The sequence below is a fragment of the Astyanax mexicanus genome, chromosome 1 (genome assembly GCF_023375975.1).
Source record: "Astyanax mexicanus isolate ESR-SI-001 chromosome 1, AstMex3_surface, whole genome shotgun sequence".
In the NCBI taxonomy this organism is placed as follows: domain Eukaryota; kingdom Metazoa; phylum Chordata; class Actinopteri; order Characiformes; family Acestrorhamphidae; genus Astyanax; species Astyanax mexicanus.
This window is the reverse complement of record NC_064408.1, coordinates 101,843,496-101,864,923: the sequence shown is the minus strand read 5'-3', so window position 1 is coordinate 101,864,923 and position 21,428 is coordinate 101,843,496. Positions and strand designations below refer to the sequence as shown.

The 21,428-nt window shown below is 37.5% G+C and overlaps 1 protein-coding gene across 1 annotated transcript in view; it reads right to left on the bottom strand.

The window, feature by feature from the left end:
* Positions 1 to 10,717: 10,717 nt before the first annotated feature.
* vipr2 (vasoactive intestinal peptide receptor 2) overlaps positions 10,718 to 21,428 on the bottom strand; it is a 63,449-nt gene continuing 52,738 nt past the window's right edge. The window contains exons 10-13 of the mRNA XM_022681137.2: positions 19,119 to 19,210; positions 16,854 to 16,995; positions 16,719 to 16,760; positions 10,718 to 13,933 (exon numbers count right to left, since the gene is read on the bottom strand). Coding sequence (XP_022536858.2) covers positions 13,760 to 13,933; positions 16,719 to 16,760; positions 16,854 to 16,995; positions 19,119 to 19,210 — 450 coding nt within the window. The 3' untranslated portion in view covers positions 10,718 to 13,759. The remainder of the gene's footprint in view (positions 13,934 to 16,718; positions 16,761 to 16,853; positions 16,996 to 19,118; positions 19,211 to 21,428) is intronic.

Sequence of the window (21,428 nt, the reverse complement as noted above, 5' to 3'; positions counted from 1 at the left end):
ATTAAAGCCTATTGGCCATTAGAATAGATAGATAGATAGATAGATAGATAGATAGATAGATAGATAGATAGATAGATTTAAAAAAGCATATGAGACTCGTTCCTTAACTGTCCTCTCTCTTCCGGCTTTACTGGGACGAGTTAAAGAGTCTAATGGCTCTCGGAACAAAGGATCTCCTGAGTCTGTTTGTAAAGCAGCTCTGTGAAATTACAAATTTACATTAGCTTTGCCCCTCCCACTGCATCATCAAAAAACAGCAACTCAGACATTAGGGTTCGACAGCACTAAAGCCAACAAGGCAAAGTAAAAGCTAATTTTTACAAATTTTATGTGATTTAGAACACTTTTATCATGTGAACATTACTGTTTATGGTTGATTTGTGAATCCAAAATTAAAAATGTTACACACAGGCTTTAGACTATTAGAGTCTTCTTTTATGTGCATTGCAAACAAAAAAAAAAAAGATTATTCTTATATTTCACACTGAACCATAATTCAGGTCTGAAAGGGTTAAACAGTCAAACACCTAATATTAAGCTTAATTGTTAAGGCTTGTGTTTTTTCTTTTTTTCTAACACAGGCCTTTCTACGCCTATGCTGTCTGTTTGCTTGGAATATCAAATCCTGTTTAATTTCAAATCAGCTCAGGAAATATCAGAAGCTTTGGAAGTGTCTTTGTGTATAAAATTAAAGCTCAGAAGTCAATTTCAAAGCTTAGAAGTCAATCAAAAATGTGTTCCAATAATCAGCTAGAATTGACACTGGGTCCGGAGGCAAGCAGGACTCGCTCTACATTATTTAAACATTCTGAGCTGAATGGTCCTCAGTTCTTTTTTATTACTTCCCGCATGCACTGAGGGACAACATCAGTGGCTCTTATTGTCAGCTTGGGTTAGAAGCTGAAGAAATCACTTTAATCATTTCTCGCTCCACGGTGTAAGCGTTACCGGTTAATTAGAGGGACTGGCCTTGTTAATGAATGCGCTGCTAATGAGGGCAGGGGCTGGCAGAGAGAGTATTCACAGAAAAACAAGGAGACCACTGTCCCCTGCCCTGGCTGCGTGCCAGCCTTCTGTCCGCAGATAAAAAAAAAAAGCCAACCTCTTGACCTGAGCCCATCTTTTGACTGTCCACTTGCTAAAAATACAGGCAGAGGTTTACCCTGCAAGCCCACAGATGGAGCGTCTGCGTCTCTCTCTGAGATAACGTCTGCGGAGAAGCGCTCGTGTGTTGATGGTTGCCTTTTTGTGTCAGTTCAGCTGCTTCAGCGCAAGCGTAGTACTGGATATTCGAGGCTGTGTGTGGTGAAATGAGCCGCTGGGGTGCTGAGTGCATGTGTGTATTTGTGTCTGTGTGTCTCTGTGTATGTATGTGTGTGTGTATGTATGTATGTGTGTGTGTGTGTGTCCGAGTTTGCGTGTCAGCGAATGAAGAATTTTCGACGGCTCTTTGGTGAGGCCCAGGGGAGTACAGTGGCCTAAAAGGCAGAACAATGAAAGAAGCAGAACTGCGTACTGTAATAAAATGTCTTCATTTTTTCTTCAGTGTAGAAGAAAAAAAGCATGCATGGGGAGGTCACTTTGAAGGCAGATGACAAATGGTTGAAAAAAGTATACATGAACACCCTTAAAAAAAAGTTTAATAAAAGCTACAGAGGAAATGGGAGTTCTTACTACTATACAATACCTAGAAAACTGTTTCCATCAAGCTTCACTTTCTTTACTTCAGAGCAGAACACAGATCCACAGGTGCTTCTGTCAATTCTTTCAGAGAGTCTAGAGCAGGGGTCACCAACCTTTTTGAACCTGAGAGCTACTTCTTGGGTACCAATTAATGCGAAGGGCTACCAGTTTGATACACACTCGTGAAATTACAAATTTTCTCAATTTACCTTTAATTATATGTTATTATTAATAATTAATGACATTCATCTATGTGAAGACACAGATATCAATAGGCAACACTATTATTATAAATCTCTGCAAGTGTTTACATTTTATATTATATTTTAATATAATATTACATATTATATTACATTATATTGTATAATAATATATAAACTATAGGCTATCTCTAAGCTAATATTAATGTAATATAATCTAAAATTACATCAATGCAACTGTGATTTAAAAAAAAAAGAATAGCAACAAAAATGCTATTTTTAGACCAGGCCTGCGGGCTACTCATAAGGTCCTTGCGGGCTACCTGGTGCCCGCGGGCACCATGTTGGTGACCCCTGGTCTAGAGAGTCCAGACCTCAATATCATTAAATGCGTCTGGGATGACTTGAGCAGTGATAAAATATGTGGTAACACTTTAATTAAATAGTCCATTGTTGATGCTAAACTAAATGTCCATTAAATGCAACTGACCTCTTAGTTGAATGTAAATTATTCTCTATTGAATATAACCCTACACCTGTTCCTAACTATATACACTAACCTTAACTTTTAAGAGTTAGGATTAGATTTAGATTTAAGTTTTAATTTAAATTTAGTGTTACGACTTAGGGTCACTTCAAAGTTAAGGTTTAGGGTTAGATTGAGGGTTAGACTCCAGAGAGAATTATTTACATTTAGCTGAGAGTTAAGTTGCATTTAATACATATTTAGTTAAATGTTAGGTTAGCATCTATGATGCATGTATAATGAACCATTCGAGTAAAGTGATATCAAACGTTCTTTAAAGTTGGAGGTGTAGAAATCTTTACCTGCAGGTTTTTACAGAAGGACTCAAGACAAGAAAGGATAATCTAATAAAGGTGAATAGTGGACTGATATTAGAAATGAAGAGTTGTGCAGGCTATATGTTTTTTTTTTTTGACAAAACAAACTACAAATGGTAGTTTTGTCTATGACTTTTGCACAGTACACATTTAAATGCCTTTTTTTTTTACTCCATTTGCATACAAAAGTTAATACGTTTCTTTTCAATAATGTAACCTTCACTACCCACAAACTTCAACATCAAACATGGCGAAGGTGGAGAAGATGCTATTATTGAGAAGACAAACCTCTGGTTGAAGGTGGGTCAGCGAGTTAGTGGGGAAGCCTTTTTCTCAATTATGTGATCTGCAGAAGCACAGCAGCCAAACTGAGTCAATACATTTAGCTATTTTGTTCATTATGGAGCCACATACTACAAAATAATAATGAGGCTTTTGTCAGATTTTATGGGTGACGTAAAATATTTTGTTCAAATGATAATTCGATCTCTGGGCTCTTCCCATTCAAACAGATAGAAGGACTTGGTCTGGTCTTACACGAGTGGAAAAACCTGCCACGGGGCATTGAGAGATAGTTGTCAAGTTAACTGACTTGCCTATAAAAACTTATTTTTGTAATAATACTACTACTACTAATAATAATAATAATAATAATAATAACATTAATAATAATAATGTAATTTAGAAAACATATGTTTTTTTATTATATATAAATTGTAAATTGTCATTGGGAAAACTGCCTATATTATTATTTTTGTGTTCAATTTAAAGACTGTCCCTTATTATTGTTGTTGTAATTTTTGCCTTATTTTTGTATGTAAAGCGTCTTTGAGAATCTTGAAAAGCACTATATAAATACAATGTATTATTATTATTATTATATATTAACTACAAAAAAGATTTTAGAGGCAGTGGTGTAAACAGTTCCATCCTCCATTTTTTTACTGACAGTTTCTTAATTAGCTTCTTCATGCTAGTACAACTGGTACTGCTGCTTTCCATCCATGTCCATAAGCTTTTGGATAATGTGAATGAAATTAACATAGAGTACAGAGAGTACCAGCCAGAGAGACCTGAACAAACACTTTCTAATATCTGCATTGCCATTGAATGTCCAGAAAAAGAACTTAAACAGAAAAACAAACAGATTGATCGCAGAGAAAAGTTTGCGAGTGTCTGCTGTTAGTGTCTGTCTAATGAAATGGATTGTTCTTCTCTTTTTTGGAGAGAACTGGGTTATTGACAGCAGGACTGTGAGTTCTATACCCGGGTTTGCTAAACTCACCCTGTTTGGTCCCTCAGGTCACATGTGCTCACTGTATGACTGCATGTGTTTTGTGTGCTCACTGTATATGTAGGTGATGCATGTATGGATTAAAGGTGAAAGCCACTTTCCATCTCTGATAAACACAAGCCTTTTTTTGTAAACGGGATGTGAAAGTGAACAGGATCTTCATAAAGTTTGGAGAACCTCCACATAACCTCCACATGTTCCATTTTAAAATGTTCCCCTGAGAACTGTTCATCCAACCTCGAACTATTTATTAACCTTTATTTTTTTAAAGCTCATGAAGCAGGATGGCACGGCACAGCTTCAGTAAGCCTTTTCTCAGGGGATTTAGTTAGATAGTGTTCCTTATCATCAAACAAAAAAAAAGGAATAAATCCGCAAAGAATTCCCCAGTGAATTCTTTCCTTTTTTGGTACGCAAGTTTTATTTATTTTTTTATTTATTGCAAATAAAAGTATTAACAATGGCGACAGAAAGTGGCAGACCGGGAAATGTGCCATTCAAAGATAATAAAATATTACTAATATTAATAATGTTCACATTAGAAATATAATAGTCTATTTCTGCACTTACTAAATATAGAGATCCCCTGGTCTTAAAGAGCCCATCAACAAAACTGCCTTCTTTTTTTTTTAATTATCTTAAAATAGACAAATCTGCTGATTTTGTTAATCGTGGCATTATCTGAACTTTTCCATTTTGATGAGCAAAATATTTAGGGTTTAACCAGAAATAGAGCATATAGTTTCCAGTGAGGCAGGGGCAGATTCCCAATACTCAGCCTGGATTCTGATAAGCTGGTAATAAAATAGATTTTATTTTCAGTATATATGTGTCACCGGGGAAAGGACGCACACCAAATGACAAAACACTCTTTCGGGTATTTTATTCTGATTTTTATGAAATATAAAAATGTATATTAATTATAAAACAAATATGAAATAAAAGCAAAATACAGATTATCAGCACTTTCACTGGCTGAGCAGAAATATTATTCTCAGTGCACAACAACACTGCACCACCTATCTTTGACTTACTGCAACTGCAGTGTACAGATTTATAGACTTTTATCAGAGCTTGTACTCAATTGTACTCAAAATAATAAAAATAAAATGAATACACTGTAAAACCCTAGCTTAGAACACAGCACAGTATTTGGTAGTGGCACTAATTACAGAAAATAGATAAATAACATTAATACCACATTAATACCATTAACAGAGCTCTTTTAATATTTGTTTTTAAGCTCACCTCGATTTACTCAGCTTTACTCAACAAGACTTGAGCATTTCATCAAGAGAACTTGGATAAACAGCTTCTGTAACCCAGAAAAATACAAGGCTTGAACACGAGGAGCACACTACCCCACAGAAACAATGCCATCTGCCCGCATCTGGCTGTGATTCATCCAAAATACATGTTTAGAAAGGCAATATAGGCATCTACTACTGTTATAGGCCAACTAAACCTTATATTGTTCAGTATTTCCTGATTTTTACCTCTTATTTCATTAGGATGGCTCTGGATGGATCCTAAAATGGAGCACCACCATTCACTGCAGCTTGAGCCTCCTTCTCTACCATGCTCTTAGCTCCTCCCTTTCCTCTCTCAGGGTGACAACACTTCTGATTGTGTTTCTTAAAGTTACAGACACACATTTTAAAGGTGTATTCTCAATTCACCACCTGGCTACATATGCAACTATGAGTAAAGACAGTACCAGTCAAAAAATTGGACACACCTTAAAATATATATTTTTTTCCCATTATTTTAACAATTACTGCATTGTAGATTAATACTAAAGTCATTCAAACTATGAAGAAAAACAGATGGAATTATTTAGTAAACAAAAACGTGTTAAACAAACCAGAATATGTTTATATTTTAGAAGTATCTCTTGCTTAGATAACAGCTTTGCACTTCTTTTCTCTGTCAGCTTACCAGCTTTCAGTTAACAACTGTGCTGAACTTGTAAAGAGTTCATTACTTGAATTACAACTGAGAGCATAAAAAAAAATACTTTAAGAAATGAAGGTCAAGTGCTCTCACAAAAAACATCAAAGACATTATAATGAAACTGGCACTCATCAGCACTGCCCCAGGAAAGGAAAACCAAGTGTTACCAGCCTCAGAAACTGCAAGTTAACAGCCCCCCAGATAAGAGCACGTAAATTACTCTTCACTGAGTATTTTGAGTATTTTTTGTATGAAATTGAATGAAAAGGTAAGCACAAACATTTGAGTGTTACTGTATCAAAGTCAGTATTAGTAACAGAGATCACAACATTCCTATAAGACTATAAGGCTGACAACTCTCACAAACTGTCCATGAAATTTGCAATGATCTCTAAAGCCCTATACTAACAACATCCCCTCATTCCCCTCCTAATGACCTCTGGAACATAGTTTCCTTCAACAGCTGCAGCTCCTGCTTTCACTGATTTAAAGCGCTTCTGCTTCACTACTCCATACAAACTGTGTATGTTTCATACACATATTTTACAAGCCGAGAAACACTGAAAGTGAAAGAAGCACGTGGATTGATGTGGAGTAGAGTTATATTTCAGGGTTTTACAAATATGACTCAAGTGAAGTGTGTAAAGTATTGCACAGTTCGCCAGAACATTGTTTTGCCCACTACCAGAGTTAAAGGAGAACTCCGGTGTAAAATGGACTTTTGGTGTAGTAAAACATGCTAAAAAGTACTTACCTTTGATAAATAGCACACCTCCGTTCTCCTGCAGCATTCAGAGATCCAGAAATGTGAACAGTTTGTCTAAACACCCTTCAGACTGGGTGACACGGGGCATAATATGCCTCGATAAATCATGTAAACCACTGTTTACGTCCTTTAATTCTGTTCAGTAATGGCGGCGCCATTTTAAGATTTTAAGATGCTATATCAACAACAGTCCTTTTGCCACCGTGCACCCACCTGAATGCAGTTCAAGCAGATAAATGTTTTAATACACATGAATAGAGAAAAAGTAAAAGACAATAACAAGTCAATAGTAATGATTATGACTACAATTCCACACAGCAGCATAGGTGCTAAATGAATGCAGTTCTGTTTATCTAGTTTTGCTTACAAGCTAAACTGTAGCCAATGCTAACAGCAAGCTATTCTTACCCACTTGCAGTTCATAAGCCTGTGTAGCTGAAATCTGTGCTTATCAAATATTGTGTAGGAGCACTGCTGGTTGCTGTAAACAGAGCTGGTCTCTTTATCTGTTCTCCAACTGGACTTTATTTTAGCCTAATTACAGTTGGCTGTCGTGGTCAACAGGGTTAAATGCAGATCAGCAGAGTCGAACAAGAGCAAAACTTAGCAGCTTTTAGAATTACCCCCCCTGAAGACTGTGTAAATTAAGCAAGATGCTGTACTATGTGTGTGTATATATATATATATATATATATATATATATATATATATATATATATATACATAGTTTTAAACAAAACTTTCACAGTGACACAGAATATTGGGTACAGAGACAGTACATACACTTCAAATCAAATGTGTAACAAAGTTGTAGAGGTTCCTAATGCAGTCATCTGTCCCATGCAGCTTAAATATCTTCACGCAGTTCTTGCAGATTTAGCAGTAGGGGTGGCGTGTTGATAGCACTTCAAATAGCATCCCACATATTTTTGATCAGGAATAGGTCTTTAAGGAAAAGTCTAAAGACAGCAGCAGTATGTGGATGAGCATTGTCCTGTTGGAATAGAACACCAAAGTGTGCGTCCAGAAAATGTAAAGCCACTGGCTGAAGGTCCCTATGATGCAACATTGGACTGTGAAAGTGCCTGTAATAAAGAACAAGGGGGGTTGCCATTGCACAAAATTGCACCCCACACCATGATACCAGACCTTCTGGACGTATGATGCCTGTTCATCTTGGCGCTGACCATAGTGCCTCCACACATGGATACAATGGTTGCCTCCAGAATGATTTACTGAGTTAAATCATTTGACACAGGCAACTGAATGCAGTATTATGGATTTTATCAAGGGACTTTTAAGGCCAATTTCTATTCCTGCATCCAGTCAATGTGTTGTCTAAGGCGTAGCCTTTGTGAGTGCCATAAGTAGCTGTCCATGTTTACACTTCTGCATTCGTGTGTCCGTGTCTCTGTGTCATTCTGCAGTTTAAACGCGTGAAGGTGGGAATGTGTTGGCGACTCAGTGGACCAATCACAGTTGTTGCTGTCAGCGGGATTACATTTTTAGGGAGGTGTGTGTCGGGCTGCAGGATAGGCTATGGCGTAGGGTCTGCAGCTACGCCTAGGGTATGAGTAGGCTACAGCATAGGTTTGATGCAGAAGTATAAATAGGCCTTTACTGGTGTAGTGTGATGTGCTTACCTGATCCAATATATCAAACCCACAAATAACAAATCAAACCCACAGATATGAAAAGTTACCTGCCAGAGATAATTACAGCAAGTTTCAATCTAGATCATATACATAAAAAGAAAAAAACAAGATGAACACACACACAAACATGAACACCAGTCACAGCTTAGTCAAATTTCCACATTTAATGAAGTATTTATGTACAATGTACAAGAAACTCTCTTTTCCGAGATGTGTTTAAGCAAAAAGGGAATATTACATAGATTCTATTTATTTTCCATAAAATACATTTATAGTACAAACCCTTAACTCAGAATTCATGTCCGAGGCTAATAGACAGTAATAAGCAAACAAACTCTGACCCAGTGAACCACCTCCCACATTCCATTCACATAAACCTCAATCCTTCCATTTCTACAGCAAATTGAACAAATCTGAATAACAGCCAACGCACTGCCTCTTGCTAGCGCTCCATGTTAATGATGTTGAATGTGTTTCTGCCGCTGGTCACTCTGTCATGTCAGATCAGAAGATCTCTGTGTGTGCAAGCCTCAGGCCTGCTCACTCTTTTAGCTCTGCTTGAAAGTGATCCGATTTATTCCCTTTTCTCTGGGTCAGAATTCCACTGGCACCACTCATTCACATGCGTGCCGTTTTAGATGTCCTTCAGGTCACGTGATCTAAATCGACAGCCGTTGGGGTTAATTAATGGCTTATAAATGTATCAAAAGGTTACCCACAGCATGATTCATTTTAAAAGAGTATTCCAGCATTTTTCAAACAGCCGATCTCTCTATCTGCTGCAGCTGTAATATACTGATCACTGATTGCTGTAAATGATCATTCTGATGCTTTCGCAGAGAATGTTAGACATTGATATACAAACGTATGTGCATTAATGTACAAATTCTTTCCAGCACCTGCCCAGCAACTTTGAAGGGACAGGTTTACTTAAAGAGGCACTAAATTCATGGCAGTGTGTCTGTATGTATTAGCTGGTGCTGGTTTAGCTGAACATGTGTTTGCATTGGCAAAATTAGTAATATTAGGAATTATATGATTTTGGTGGGTTTGTAAGTCTGGATATTTTTTAAAAAGAGGAAATGCCCCAAAAATATAATTTTCGAAACCTGTTTTGTGTGAGCAGGATGTCTTAAATAACTCCTTATATAGGGAACTACAAAACGTATAAAACTACTATGTTTTTATTTAAGCATATAAATACATGGTTATACTGTTCTATTGCAAATATATAATATACTGTTTGGATTTGGAATCCTCAGTTTTATCACTAGCATACTACACAATTTAGGGAGCAGTCTATAATTTGAGAATCTACATCTGTGTATTTTTCCTTCTTAATGGTAAATTAATATATATATATATATATATATATATATATATATATATATATATATATATATATATATATATATATATATATCCAGAAACATGTAGACAGTTGGGCGGAGCAGTATGTGTCACTTTAATGCACAAACAAAGTACACAAGTGGGGTCAGATTATTATATTCTTAGATGAACTGCTTTTAGAATACTATCTTGTACTTATACAGTGATTCTTAATTAATTAAACAGGGCTATTTACACTCTGTGTACTGAAATATTCAGATAGTCAGTGTTGTTTAAGTATTATGACATTCACAATATGTTTACAAAAGCATTTTTTGTGTATTATGATAGCAAAATGTATTACAATTTGATCAGCGCGACTACATAGAGTAATGAAGCAGTAACGTTAGTAAGTCAAATTGGGGGCAAGTCTTAGGGAGTTTAATGCATCTATTTTTCCATTAAAAAATGGCCACGTAATGATAATGTATCACAAATATAAATACAATATATTGCAATATCTGTATTTTGTGCCACCACTAGCTGAAACACACTGAAATAACTGTCCTTGATAATCGATTACATACTTCAGATGCAGCAGACTGAGATTATTTTGAAAAATGTTGAGGATTACCTTAATGTTTCCCTTGTCTAAAAAGACTAACATAAAAAAAACTAAATGGTTCATCAAAACACAGAACAACAAGTTAAATCCTATGAGCACATGACTTGAGTAACAAATACTGTTTTTTTAATACAGCAAAAGACACCGCCCTTCTGCCCATCTGTCAGAAGAACACGTGTGTTCTTGGTATATGATATACTGTACAATGCCCTGGACATGTAAAATGCACTTTAAAGACCAGGCCCTTCTCTTGCACCAGGGATACCTTTTGAAAAAAAAAGAAGAAATGTGCACTGTATGGCATTATAGACATGAAGTACATTCACATGCTGCAGATTAGATATAATGCAAAAGAAACAGAGTCAGTCCACAAGTTAACATTCACTTTAGTCTTAGTTCCCACGGCAGTGCTTCCAAAGCTACAGACAATGTGACAACATGTGCAACAAAAGAAAAATTCAACTTTCTCTATACTGGAGAAAATTTTCCTCTGCCTGCGCAGGACTACGTCCCTATTCAATTGCACTGACTCTGGTAGATAAAGGCCTTCAGATGTTCCGAATGTTAGCAAACTATCTAAGGAATTTAATATAAAGGCTTGGGCTTATTTTCAGCCCTATTTATGTTAGAATTGTGGCAATCTTTAAGGTTGTGGCCAGCACAGATTATGACAGAATGAGTAGTAAATACTTAAACATCAGCTAAACATCTACAAACCATCAACAGCATAGCTTTGGATTACATTATCAACACTTTATCACATTTAGGGCCAGTTTCCCAGACCTAAGAAGAATTTGCAATGGTGAATCATCACTGACATTGCGGTTCATTCCAAGACTAAACTTAGAGGAGAATTCCACAGATTTTTTTCATTTTCCAATAAAATGTTAAAGATATAAACACAGTCGTCCAGAGTGGTTTGAGATTAACTGCTCCATTCTAGAAAAACCTACACAGTATTTTACAGTGGTGGTGAGAAGAAACAGGCATAGAGGACTAGCTTTACAAAGCCTAATCCTGGACAGATCTCGGCATGCTCTCCACCAGTCTTTCACATTGCTTTTGGGTGACCTTTGCCACTCCTGGTGCAAAAATTGGACACAGCAAAAGTCATAGGGCATGACACTAGTTCCTGTGCAATGAATCTTGGATTATCAGTTTAGGCTCTCCAGTGGAGTATATTTCATCCTTTGGCCGCGGGTCCCCAGTGGACTGTGGAGGTACTGCAAGAAGGCCATAGACCAAGTAAAAATTCTTCAAATTTAACGATAGTTCAGCAAATGTAATTTAAGGTGTGACAGACATTTAGTATATTTATTTGCAAAACAGAACATGTTTAGGTCACATCATGGATAAATGCTTAAAAACAAATGACCAAGTAAAGTAGCCGATTTTTGTGCTGGGAGTGGCATAATGTCACCCAAAATCAGTGTGAAAGACTGGTAGAGAGCATGCCAAAATCTGTGAATAAACATCTGGATTATCCTACCAATTATTGATTCTGAACTCTTTCATAGATAAAACTTTAGTTTTGTTGTTTTTTTCTAAATTAATATGAACTTATTTTCTTTGCATTATTTGAAGTCTGAAAGCTTTGCATCTTTTTCGTTTAATTGACCATTTCTCATTTTCTGCAAATAAATGCTCTATATTGTAATATTTGTATTTGGAATTTGGGAGAAATGTCATCAGTATTTTATAGAATAAAACCACAATGTTCATTTTACTCAAACATAAACCTATAAATAGCAAAATCAGAGAAACTGATTCAGAAACTGAAGTGTTCTCTTTGTTTTTCCAGAGCTGTAGATAGTTCAAAGAATGTAATTTAAGAGACACAGTAACAGATATAGTAAATTTATAAGCAAAATAAAACATGGTTAGCTTGACCTGTTGATTGTTGAGTTGTTGGTTTGGTATAGTAATCACACGACAGGCACATGAGCTAAATAGATAGTAGATTAACAAGCTAGTGCTAATACTGGGCTTCACATGCACAGGGTCAGTGTGTTGGAAAGTGTTCCAATGGGTTAAGATGGCTGTGAGTCGCAAACTCCCAGGGAATCCCTGCTCTAGTGACTTAAGATGATAAACTAAATTGCTGTGTGTTCTTATCACCACCAGGGTAAATAAGCCAAAGCTGGTGTGTTTCTCCACAATGAACAATTTCACACCATTAAATATTTAAGAATTGAAATGTGAAGAGCATGTAAGAAGAAAAATCATACAAATTCCCCTTTATAATCCATATACAAGTACAAATGGCTGTGAATGTACTAACACTCATATTGCAGTTTATACATATTAGCTTGTCTCCAGTCATACTTCACCAGTAAGATTTTGTTCCGTGCGCAAGATTAGATCTTTGGTTTTGTGCTTGTTCTTCCACGTCTCCACTTGAGTGGAGCAAACACGCTGTCCCCTCATGCAGGAAGAGCACTGCCATTATGAAATCATCCTTTGGAACGTTAAGGCCTCGTCTGTAAGAGAGCTGATGTGAACACGTCCAGCAGTAATCGGTTCCTAATGAGCTCACCATGGTGGAGAACCAAGGCATCACAGCGTAACCGCAGCCTCGGTTCAGTCTTTAGCCCTGAAGCGTCACAGAGAATGTTCTTGAGAGCTTTTCAGAGCCAGTCAGAGACCGTGAGCCTCGTGCTCGTCGCCTCTGAAGCATGGGAAACACTGCGCCTAATGCTTCCACAAGGCTGGTGTCAAGCCTCTGTTCTGTGTCTGACTGTCTGACCGTCCCAGAACACAGCCAGGAGCCGAGAAATATTTACAAGGTCATAAGTACTGCGCTCGAATCCGAGCCTGGTATAACACGAGCGCTGGAGTAATAAAGAAGAGGTTTGGAAATAAAACATTTGTAACTACGCCATTTTTTTCCCTCTGTGTTTACATGTATGAGAAGAAACAAGTCGTAAAGAGCTGCAAACAGTGGAAATGTAAAACGTAATGTGTGATACATCACAGCTGATGTAATCTGGTCCTCCTCTGTGAAGCTTCCATACAGACACTTAGAAAACAGCTGTTGGTCCATTTTTTTTGGAGCAGACACTGCAAACAAATTTGGTAATAAACAATGTGCAGGAAACAGTATTTAAAGTATTTGGCATTATTTCTCTCATGCCTTGTAACAGACACTGTTAAAATGGTGAATGCCCAAGTCCTCTCATCCTCCTCATCTGCTTCATCCTCCGAACATCGTGCAGCAAAAGCAAGAACATAAGAAATATCTGCACGACTTAAGTTCATTTGTCAATAGCACTAAGACAACAACAGAATGGTGCACCGGTCCTTGTGAATGGTATTTCCTGTACAGCTGCTCCAAACGAAGAGTTGCAGAGAGCGTGTGCACACAAATGTGTGTGTCTATGTGTGTGTGTGTGTGCGTGAGTAAGAGCAGGCTCACACTAGGGTGGTCTCCGTCTGGAGGAAGGACTGGGCTCTGGAGTTGCGATGGAACTGCGCCACGTTGTCCGCGCCGTTTCTAGAAATGGACGAGCTGTGCAGACGGTAGTCTCGGCCGATGTAGCGCTTCAGACACACACTCCTCCACTTCCTCTTCAGCTCACTCTGGACCTGCAGCACACACACACACGCATGCATGATGCACAAGGTTGACATCAGAAGTATCTATACTTAAAATACCTATTTAAAGTTTGGAGGTATCTCATTTTAAAAGGCCTATGTTCTGAAGTTTTTAGATTTTTCAATTGAGATTTGTTCTATCAGTGCAGATTTTTTGTGAATTGTTACAATAAGATATTGATAGATTAGTACCTGTTTCTTCATTATTCACATCTCTCCATTATGTGCCCATTACATTTTACATTCATAAATTAGTACCTGTTACATTAGCTATAGCTCCACATTATCCCTCTGTACTGTTATTTGTTTGTTATTTGTTTGTACTGAGTGGGTCGACCCGAGTGGGATGGGTTCCTTCTAAGGTTTCTTCCTCTTAATGTAAGGGAGTTTTTCCTTGCCAGTGGTGTCACCACAATAATTGGCATCTTTGTGGTGCTGCTCATAAGAGGCATGGACCCATTTGTTTCTGTAAAGCTGCCTTGTGACAACTTGTTGTAAAAAGCGCTATAGAAATAAAATTGAAATAAAAAGCTGAGCTACACTTTACACTTTATAGAAAGTACTATGGCTCTATTCCTACTACAGAAGGTAAGCTTTACAATATCAGCGTTTATCTTGGACTACACACAGGGCTCAACAGGTACCCTAGCGAACCCCCACGCAGTTGGTCCTGGTGTTTGATGACCTTCAGTTTAAGCCTGTAAACACTGTCTTCTTCAGAACCATTAAAACACTCCTCATCCATCTGCCTCACCCACAGATGAGTAAATAATTAGGAAATCTAACACATGTAGTATAAACCAAATGCCTTTTATAGTCTTCTGTGTCAAGACAGGCTAGGGAATTGTTACCATTTTGTAGCCATAATTCACTTGTTGCTTAACTACTTTTTGGCAGAAGTTATTGACAGTGTTAAAGTATAAAGAGCAGGACTTAAAAGAAGAGAGAAAAAGGAATAGAATTGCAAAGCAACATTTATGCAACACATCTGATGTTAAACCAGTATATTCCAATGGTAAAAAAAAGTGTGTTTCAGAGTGCATGCAGTCATTTTGCTTACAGCAATGCAATGCAATAAGTTACTGGTAACACTTCTGGGCTAGTGTATATAAGTTTATGCTTAACTGGTCCCAAAGGGGTGCTGCATGTTTCTCTCACACTTTGCATAGTATTGCCAACTTCCTCCTTAGTGTACATAGCACACTTGTGTTGCTTGTTTACTCTGTGCTTGATCCTGGTTTTATATTATCATTTACTCTTTTTGATTTCCCATTGAATTTGTGTGTTTCAGTTGATGTTTGCTTGTGGTATCACAAACTAACACTGCTGTTCTATACCAGTCCCTTTATAATTTACCCAAATCACTGTTTTGTCTCTGCAAGAGTCTGTTTAATTTAGACAGCATTAAGTTGGTACAGATATACACTGACATTCCAAAAGTCATGGGACACGTGACAGGAAAGGAAAAGAACTTTGCACTCATCTGCAGGATATGTGTGAGTGGGGTCTCTTGCATTGAATGTGGATGTGATTTCTGCCAGAGTCACTTGTATGTTTGCATAGACAATTCTAGTCAGAAGACACTGATCATAATCCTTACCATATTTTTCGCAATATAAGGCGCACTGGATTATAAGGCACACAATCAAAGCACATTTATTTTCTGGTCTATTTTCATACATAAGGCACACTGGATTATAAGGTGCATTATGCAACACTAGTAAGGAACAGGAGTGCCGCCATGTTTTCCTTCTAATTCAGCAGAGAGATAAGCTTAGTGAACAAAACTGTAATTCCTAAAACAAGCACCGGATGTTAATCTACACTGATTTCACTTCACTAACGCTGTGTGCAGCAACGTTAGCATTAGCAGCTAAGCACTAGCGCTAGCCATTAGCTAGCAGTTTTTCCCACCTATCTTGTTTTAACACGGTAAATGCATAGGCTACAGGCCTATCATTCTCACCTCTGCACGGCGTTAGAGCTAGCACTTAGCACGTTTAGCGGCTAAAGCTAATACTGCTTCAGTCTTCTAAATTGAACTAAAATAAACTACACTAAAAATCTGCTTTATAACGCTGCAGTTCAGCGGAGGGGCTTCACTGCCCCTTACAACCTGATTGGTAAAATTCATACATAAGATGCACCGTATTATAAGGTGCACTGATGATTTTTGGGATTTTAAGTTTGCCTTATAAAGCAAAAAAAAACAGTGCCACTGAGCTGTCCACTGTGGGTGGTAATGCCTTCAATGCTGTATTCACATTATAGATGTGACACTGTGGACTGAGGATTGCTAAATGCCCACAAACCTTTGGAAATGTAATGTCCCATCTACTTTACACTCAAACTATGACTGTTCATGTCACTGTGCCATGAGCATCCTAGCCAGTGTTCAACCTCACTCACAAGATAGCACCTCATAACTCATACAGGTGTGGGTGTTCCCAAGCCACGCCATGAAGAAACATGTTGTGACCAATTTACATATTTTCAATATCATATCCTATAATGTTTGTCATGTCAGTGTATTAAACCTACCATCCCATATTAAGTGTACAAAAACACTGCAGGTATTTCAGTCTAATTGAAATATGATAAAGTGACAGTGAAATGCAGACATTACATGCAAAATTTTAAAAGATCCCAACAAGTATAACAACAGGCAGGCAGTATACATGTGTTCACAAGTGTTGGGTACCCCAAATTGTTCCATCAAATATAAATAGGTTTTAGATATAGATAGACACCTCACAATTCAGAAAGCAATACTCACCTCACTGTTGCAAAAGCAATATAAAATGGCAACAACCAATCCCTGTGAAAAGAGTGGTGAGATATAAGAACTTTCAGCATTTCAGCAAACAGTAAAAGCTGTAACTGATCCAAAATGCTCATTCAGGCTGTGTACCTGAAAAGATCCGAGGCCGAGGTCAAAGAATATTTTGATGTGTTTGAAGGTTTCGTTTTCGTTCTCCTCACTCATATACACAAACACAACATAGTTAACCCCGAAAAGTGGGATCAACAGCAGTGTTGACTTCGCCAGCCTTCTGCAGAACACACAACAGTAGACAAAAAGAAAAAAAGCCCACAGATTTAACAGTACGTGTAGGAGCAATGGGGTGTCTTCACCTATTGTGCTGGCAAACAGAAAACCAGCAGTTTTATACAGCTATTGTCGGGGGAGTTTAACACTGAGATGCTCACAATTCCAGGGTCACAATCACATGTCTCCCAAAAAGAAAGAAATGCAATTCTGGGTTTGGACAAATGGAAAAACAACATTTCTGAAAAATGCAACAGAAACTCCTCATGCATTAGAGACATGACAATCACTCAGGGAGGAACAGATACAAAAATAAATATTTCAGCAGCCAGAAATACAAACACATTCAGTAATTTACAATGGAAAATGGAAAAGTCTGATGAAACATGGTAGAGCAATTTCACTTCTCTTGTGTATATGTGTATGCTCTGTGTGTGTGTGTGTTTGTCTATGTGTATATGTGTATGCTCTGTTTGTTTGTGTGTGTGTGTGTGTGTGTGTCTATGTGTATATGTGTATGCTCTTTGTGTGTGTGTGTCTATGTGTATATGTGTATGCTCAGTGTGTGTGTGTGTGTGTGTCTATGTGTATGCTCTGTGTGTGTGTGTGTCTATGTGTATATGTGTATGCTCTGTGTGTTTGTTTGTGTGTGTGTGTGTCTGTGTATATGTGTATGCTCAGTGTGTGTGTGTGTGTGTGTGTCTATGTGTATGCTCTGTGTGTTTGTGTGTGTGTGTCTGTGTATATGTGTATGCTCAGTGTGTGTGTGTGTCTATGTGTATATGTGTATGCTCTTTGTGTGTGTGTGTCTATGTGTATATGTGTATGCTCTGTGTGTTTGTTTGTGTGTGTGTGTGTCTGTGTATATGTGTATGCTCAGTGTGTGTGTGTGTGTGTGTCTATGTGTATGCTCTGTGTGTGTGTGTGTCTATGTGTATATGTGTATGCTCTGTTTGTTTGTGTGTGTGTGTGTGTGTGTTTGTCTATGTGTATATGTGTATGCTCTGTTTGTTTGTTTGTGTGTGTGTCTGTGTGTATATGTGTATGCTCTGTTTGTTTGTTTGTGTGTGTGTGTGTGTCTATGTGTATATGTGTATGCTCTGTTTGTTTGTGTGTGTGTGTGTCTATGTGTATATGTGTATGCTCTTTGTGTGTGTGTCTATGTGTATATGTGTATGCTCTGTGTGTTTGCGTGTGTGTGTGTGTGTGTGTCTGTGTATATGTGTATGCTCAGTGTGTGTGTGTGTGTGTGTGTGTGTGTGTGTGTGTGTCTATGTGTATGCTCTGTGTGTGTGTGTGTTTGTCTATGTGTATATGTGTATGCTCTGTTTGTTTGTGTGTGTGTGTGTGTGTGTTTGTCTATGTGTATATGTGTATGCTCTGTTTGTGTGTGTGTGTGTCTATGTGTATATGTGTATGCTCTTTGTGTGTGTGTGTCTATGTGTATATGTGTATGCTCTTTGTGTGTGTGTCTATGTGTATATGTGTATGCTCTGTGTGTTTGCGTGTGTGTGTGTGTGTGTGTGTCTGTGTATATGTGTATGCTCAGTGTGTGTGTGTGTGTGTGTGTGTGTGTGTGTCTATGTGTATGCTCTGTGTGTGTGTGTGTTTGTCTATGTGTATATGTGTATGCTCTGTTTGTTTGTGTGTGTGTGTGTTTGTCTATGTGTATATGTGTATGCTCTGTTTGTTTGTGTGTGTGTGTGTCTATGTGTATGCTCTGTGTGTGTGTGTGTGTGTGTGTGTGTTTGTCTATGTGTATGCTCTGTGTGTGTGTGTGTGTTTGTGTGTTTGTCTATGTGTATGCTCTGTGTGTGTGTGTGTGTGTCTATGTGTATATGTGTATGCTCTGTTTGTTTGTGTGTGTGTGTGTCTATGTGTATATGTGTATGCTCTGTTTGTTTGTGTGTGTGTGTGTCTATGTGTATATGTGTATGCTCTGTTTGTTTGTGTGTGTGTGTGTCTATGTGTATATGTGTATGCTCTGTTTGTTTGTGTGTGTGTGTGTTTGTCTATGTGTATATGTGTATGCTCTGTGTGTGTGTGTGTGTGTTTGTCTATGTGTATATGTGTATGCTCTGTGTGTGTGTGTGTGTGTGTGTGTGAGAGAGATGCTCCTGGCTGTACCTGTACTGAGACTGGTCATTCCCTCCTACATCAGGACACCTCAGCTTCTGCACCAAGATCCTTATGATACTAATGAACAGAATAAAGTTTATCTGGGGAGAGAAAGAAAAAATTTAATTCCAGGACTGGCAAAAACAGACAAATTTATGAATTATTTTGATTGTCACATAAACTTAACACAACTGTAAAAGTGAGTGAATGAATCTAGTGGCATAGTACCTTTTAGTAGTACTACACAATATAAACACAAAATAATACAGAATATACTGTATATATATATAGATTTTTTTCGGTTTTCATAGAGAGCACGCTAGGCATCTATTACACTTAAGATGTTAATCTGGATTGCTTTAATCATACTTTCTACATTTATATTTTAGGTGCATGGACGTGTGAAAGGAAGGGTAGTAGGAAAGTACCTAATACCATTCAACTGTGTTAATGAACTGTAATATGTAAACCTAATACCCTACACTTAATTATCTATATACAGCTCTGGAAAAAAATTAAGAGACCACTTCAGTTTCTGTATCAGTTTTTCTGATTGTGCTATTTATAGGTATATGTCTGAGTAAAATGAACATTGTTGTTTTTTCATGCATAACACTTTCATGCATCTTGGCATGCTCTCCTCCACCAGTCTTACACACTGCTTTTGGATAACTTTATGCCACTCCACGTGTGAAAACTCAAGCAGTTCAGCTTGGTTTGACGGCTTGTGATCATCCATCTTCCCCTTGATTATGTTCCAGAGGTTTTCAATTTGGTAAAATTAAGGAAAAACATCATCATTAAGTGGTCTCTTATTTTTTCCAGAGTTGTATGTCTTAAAATTAAAATGTTATTAACTTTAGTCCAATGTACAAAAGCATTGAAATCAAAAAGTGCTCTATGATTCAGAATCTTCTGCTAAATGTGTTAAGTAAAACAATCAGGGCTGGATTATTCTTCTGCATCAAGTCAGTGCAGAGTCTAGAGTGTAACCTACACATGTGGCCTATGTCATTGTTAGTGTTGTTACTTGTGCAATGGTATATCTGAGTAGCTCTGCAATTTAACCGTGAAGGCAGCAATCGATGATCATGTTGTCTGTATTGTCATGATGCGTAAATACAATTATGGGGAGGTGAGAATCAGGCTGTGGCAGGGTTTGTTGGTGATTTGTCATAGATTTGAAGCACATAGATTGCCTTGACAACAATAGTAGAAATAGTTTAATAACAGTATTTTATCAATTGGTAGTGTCAATGTCAGAAACCACAAAAGCACACCACTTGCTACTCTGCTTTGCTAACTAACTCTTTCAGACTCTGTGTCCATTACAATGGACCTCATGTATTTTTTTCTAATGTTTAGTTGCACATAACACTAATTGAGACTAGTGTTTAATTTGGAATAGACTAAAATCAAGGCAAAAAAGGTTTATAAGCCAATGAAACAATATTTTAGCCCTACCCACTGCACTGAAAAAAACAGCACTACAGCCAAAGAGGCAAATTAAAAAGGGCTAATTTTTACTAACTGTATGTAATTTAGAACTTTTTTTTCATGTTTATTTTGTGCTTAGGGATGGCTTGTGAACAAAAAGGTCAATATAAAATGTAAAATAAAAATGCTAAGTGCATGCTTCCAATCCAATAGACATAAAAAAAACAGTTTATTCTTTAATTTAATTGGATTTAAGGTTAATATAGATTTTATATTATAATAATAAAGTCTTTCTTTGTGTGCATTGCAGAAAATAGCATTACCATTTTTATTTTTAATATTTTTGTAACACTAGCACATAATTTAAGTCTGAAAGGGTTAATAATGGTCTATAATGATCTGTATTATTTTTAGTTTGGTCTAATTAATAGCATAAAAAATGATAAGCCACAGGGTTATCAGAGGATTGCATAATGTCATTGTAATTATATTTCCTTACAGGGCGTTCAACAACAGTTTGCCCCGAAGAGCTTCTCCTGACATGTTGTCAAAGGTTATTTGGGTAGGACATGTGCAGATATGTAGGGTAAAGTATGCAATAGAGCTATGTTGTATGTAACATGTCACTATCGATTATCTCGAGAGTTTTTGCCTTGACGGCACTGAGCAGGAAATAAACAGGACAGGTTCTGCTAGGCTTTGGTTGGGAATGAGCTCCGGTTCATTTGTGGGAGTTCTGTGTAACATTCTGCACCGGGCACTGGGAGAGACTCGCCTTCAAAAAGGTTAACGACTGGGATTACCAAAAGCACATATTTCACCCAGAAGCAGGAAAGCAGCACGTCTTCTCCCCCACCCAGCTGGTTTAAGAAAAATGGGTCT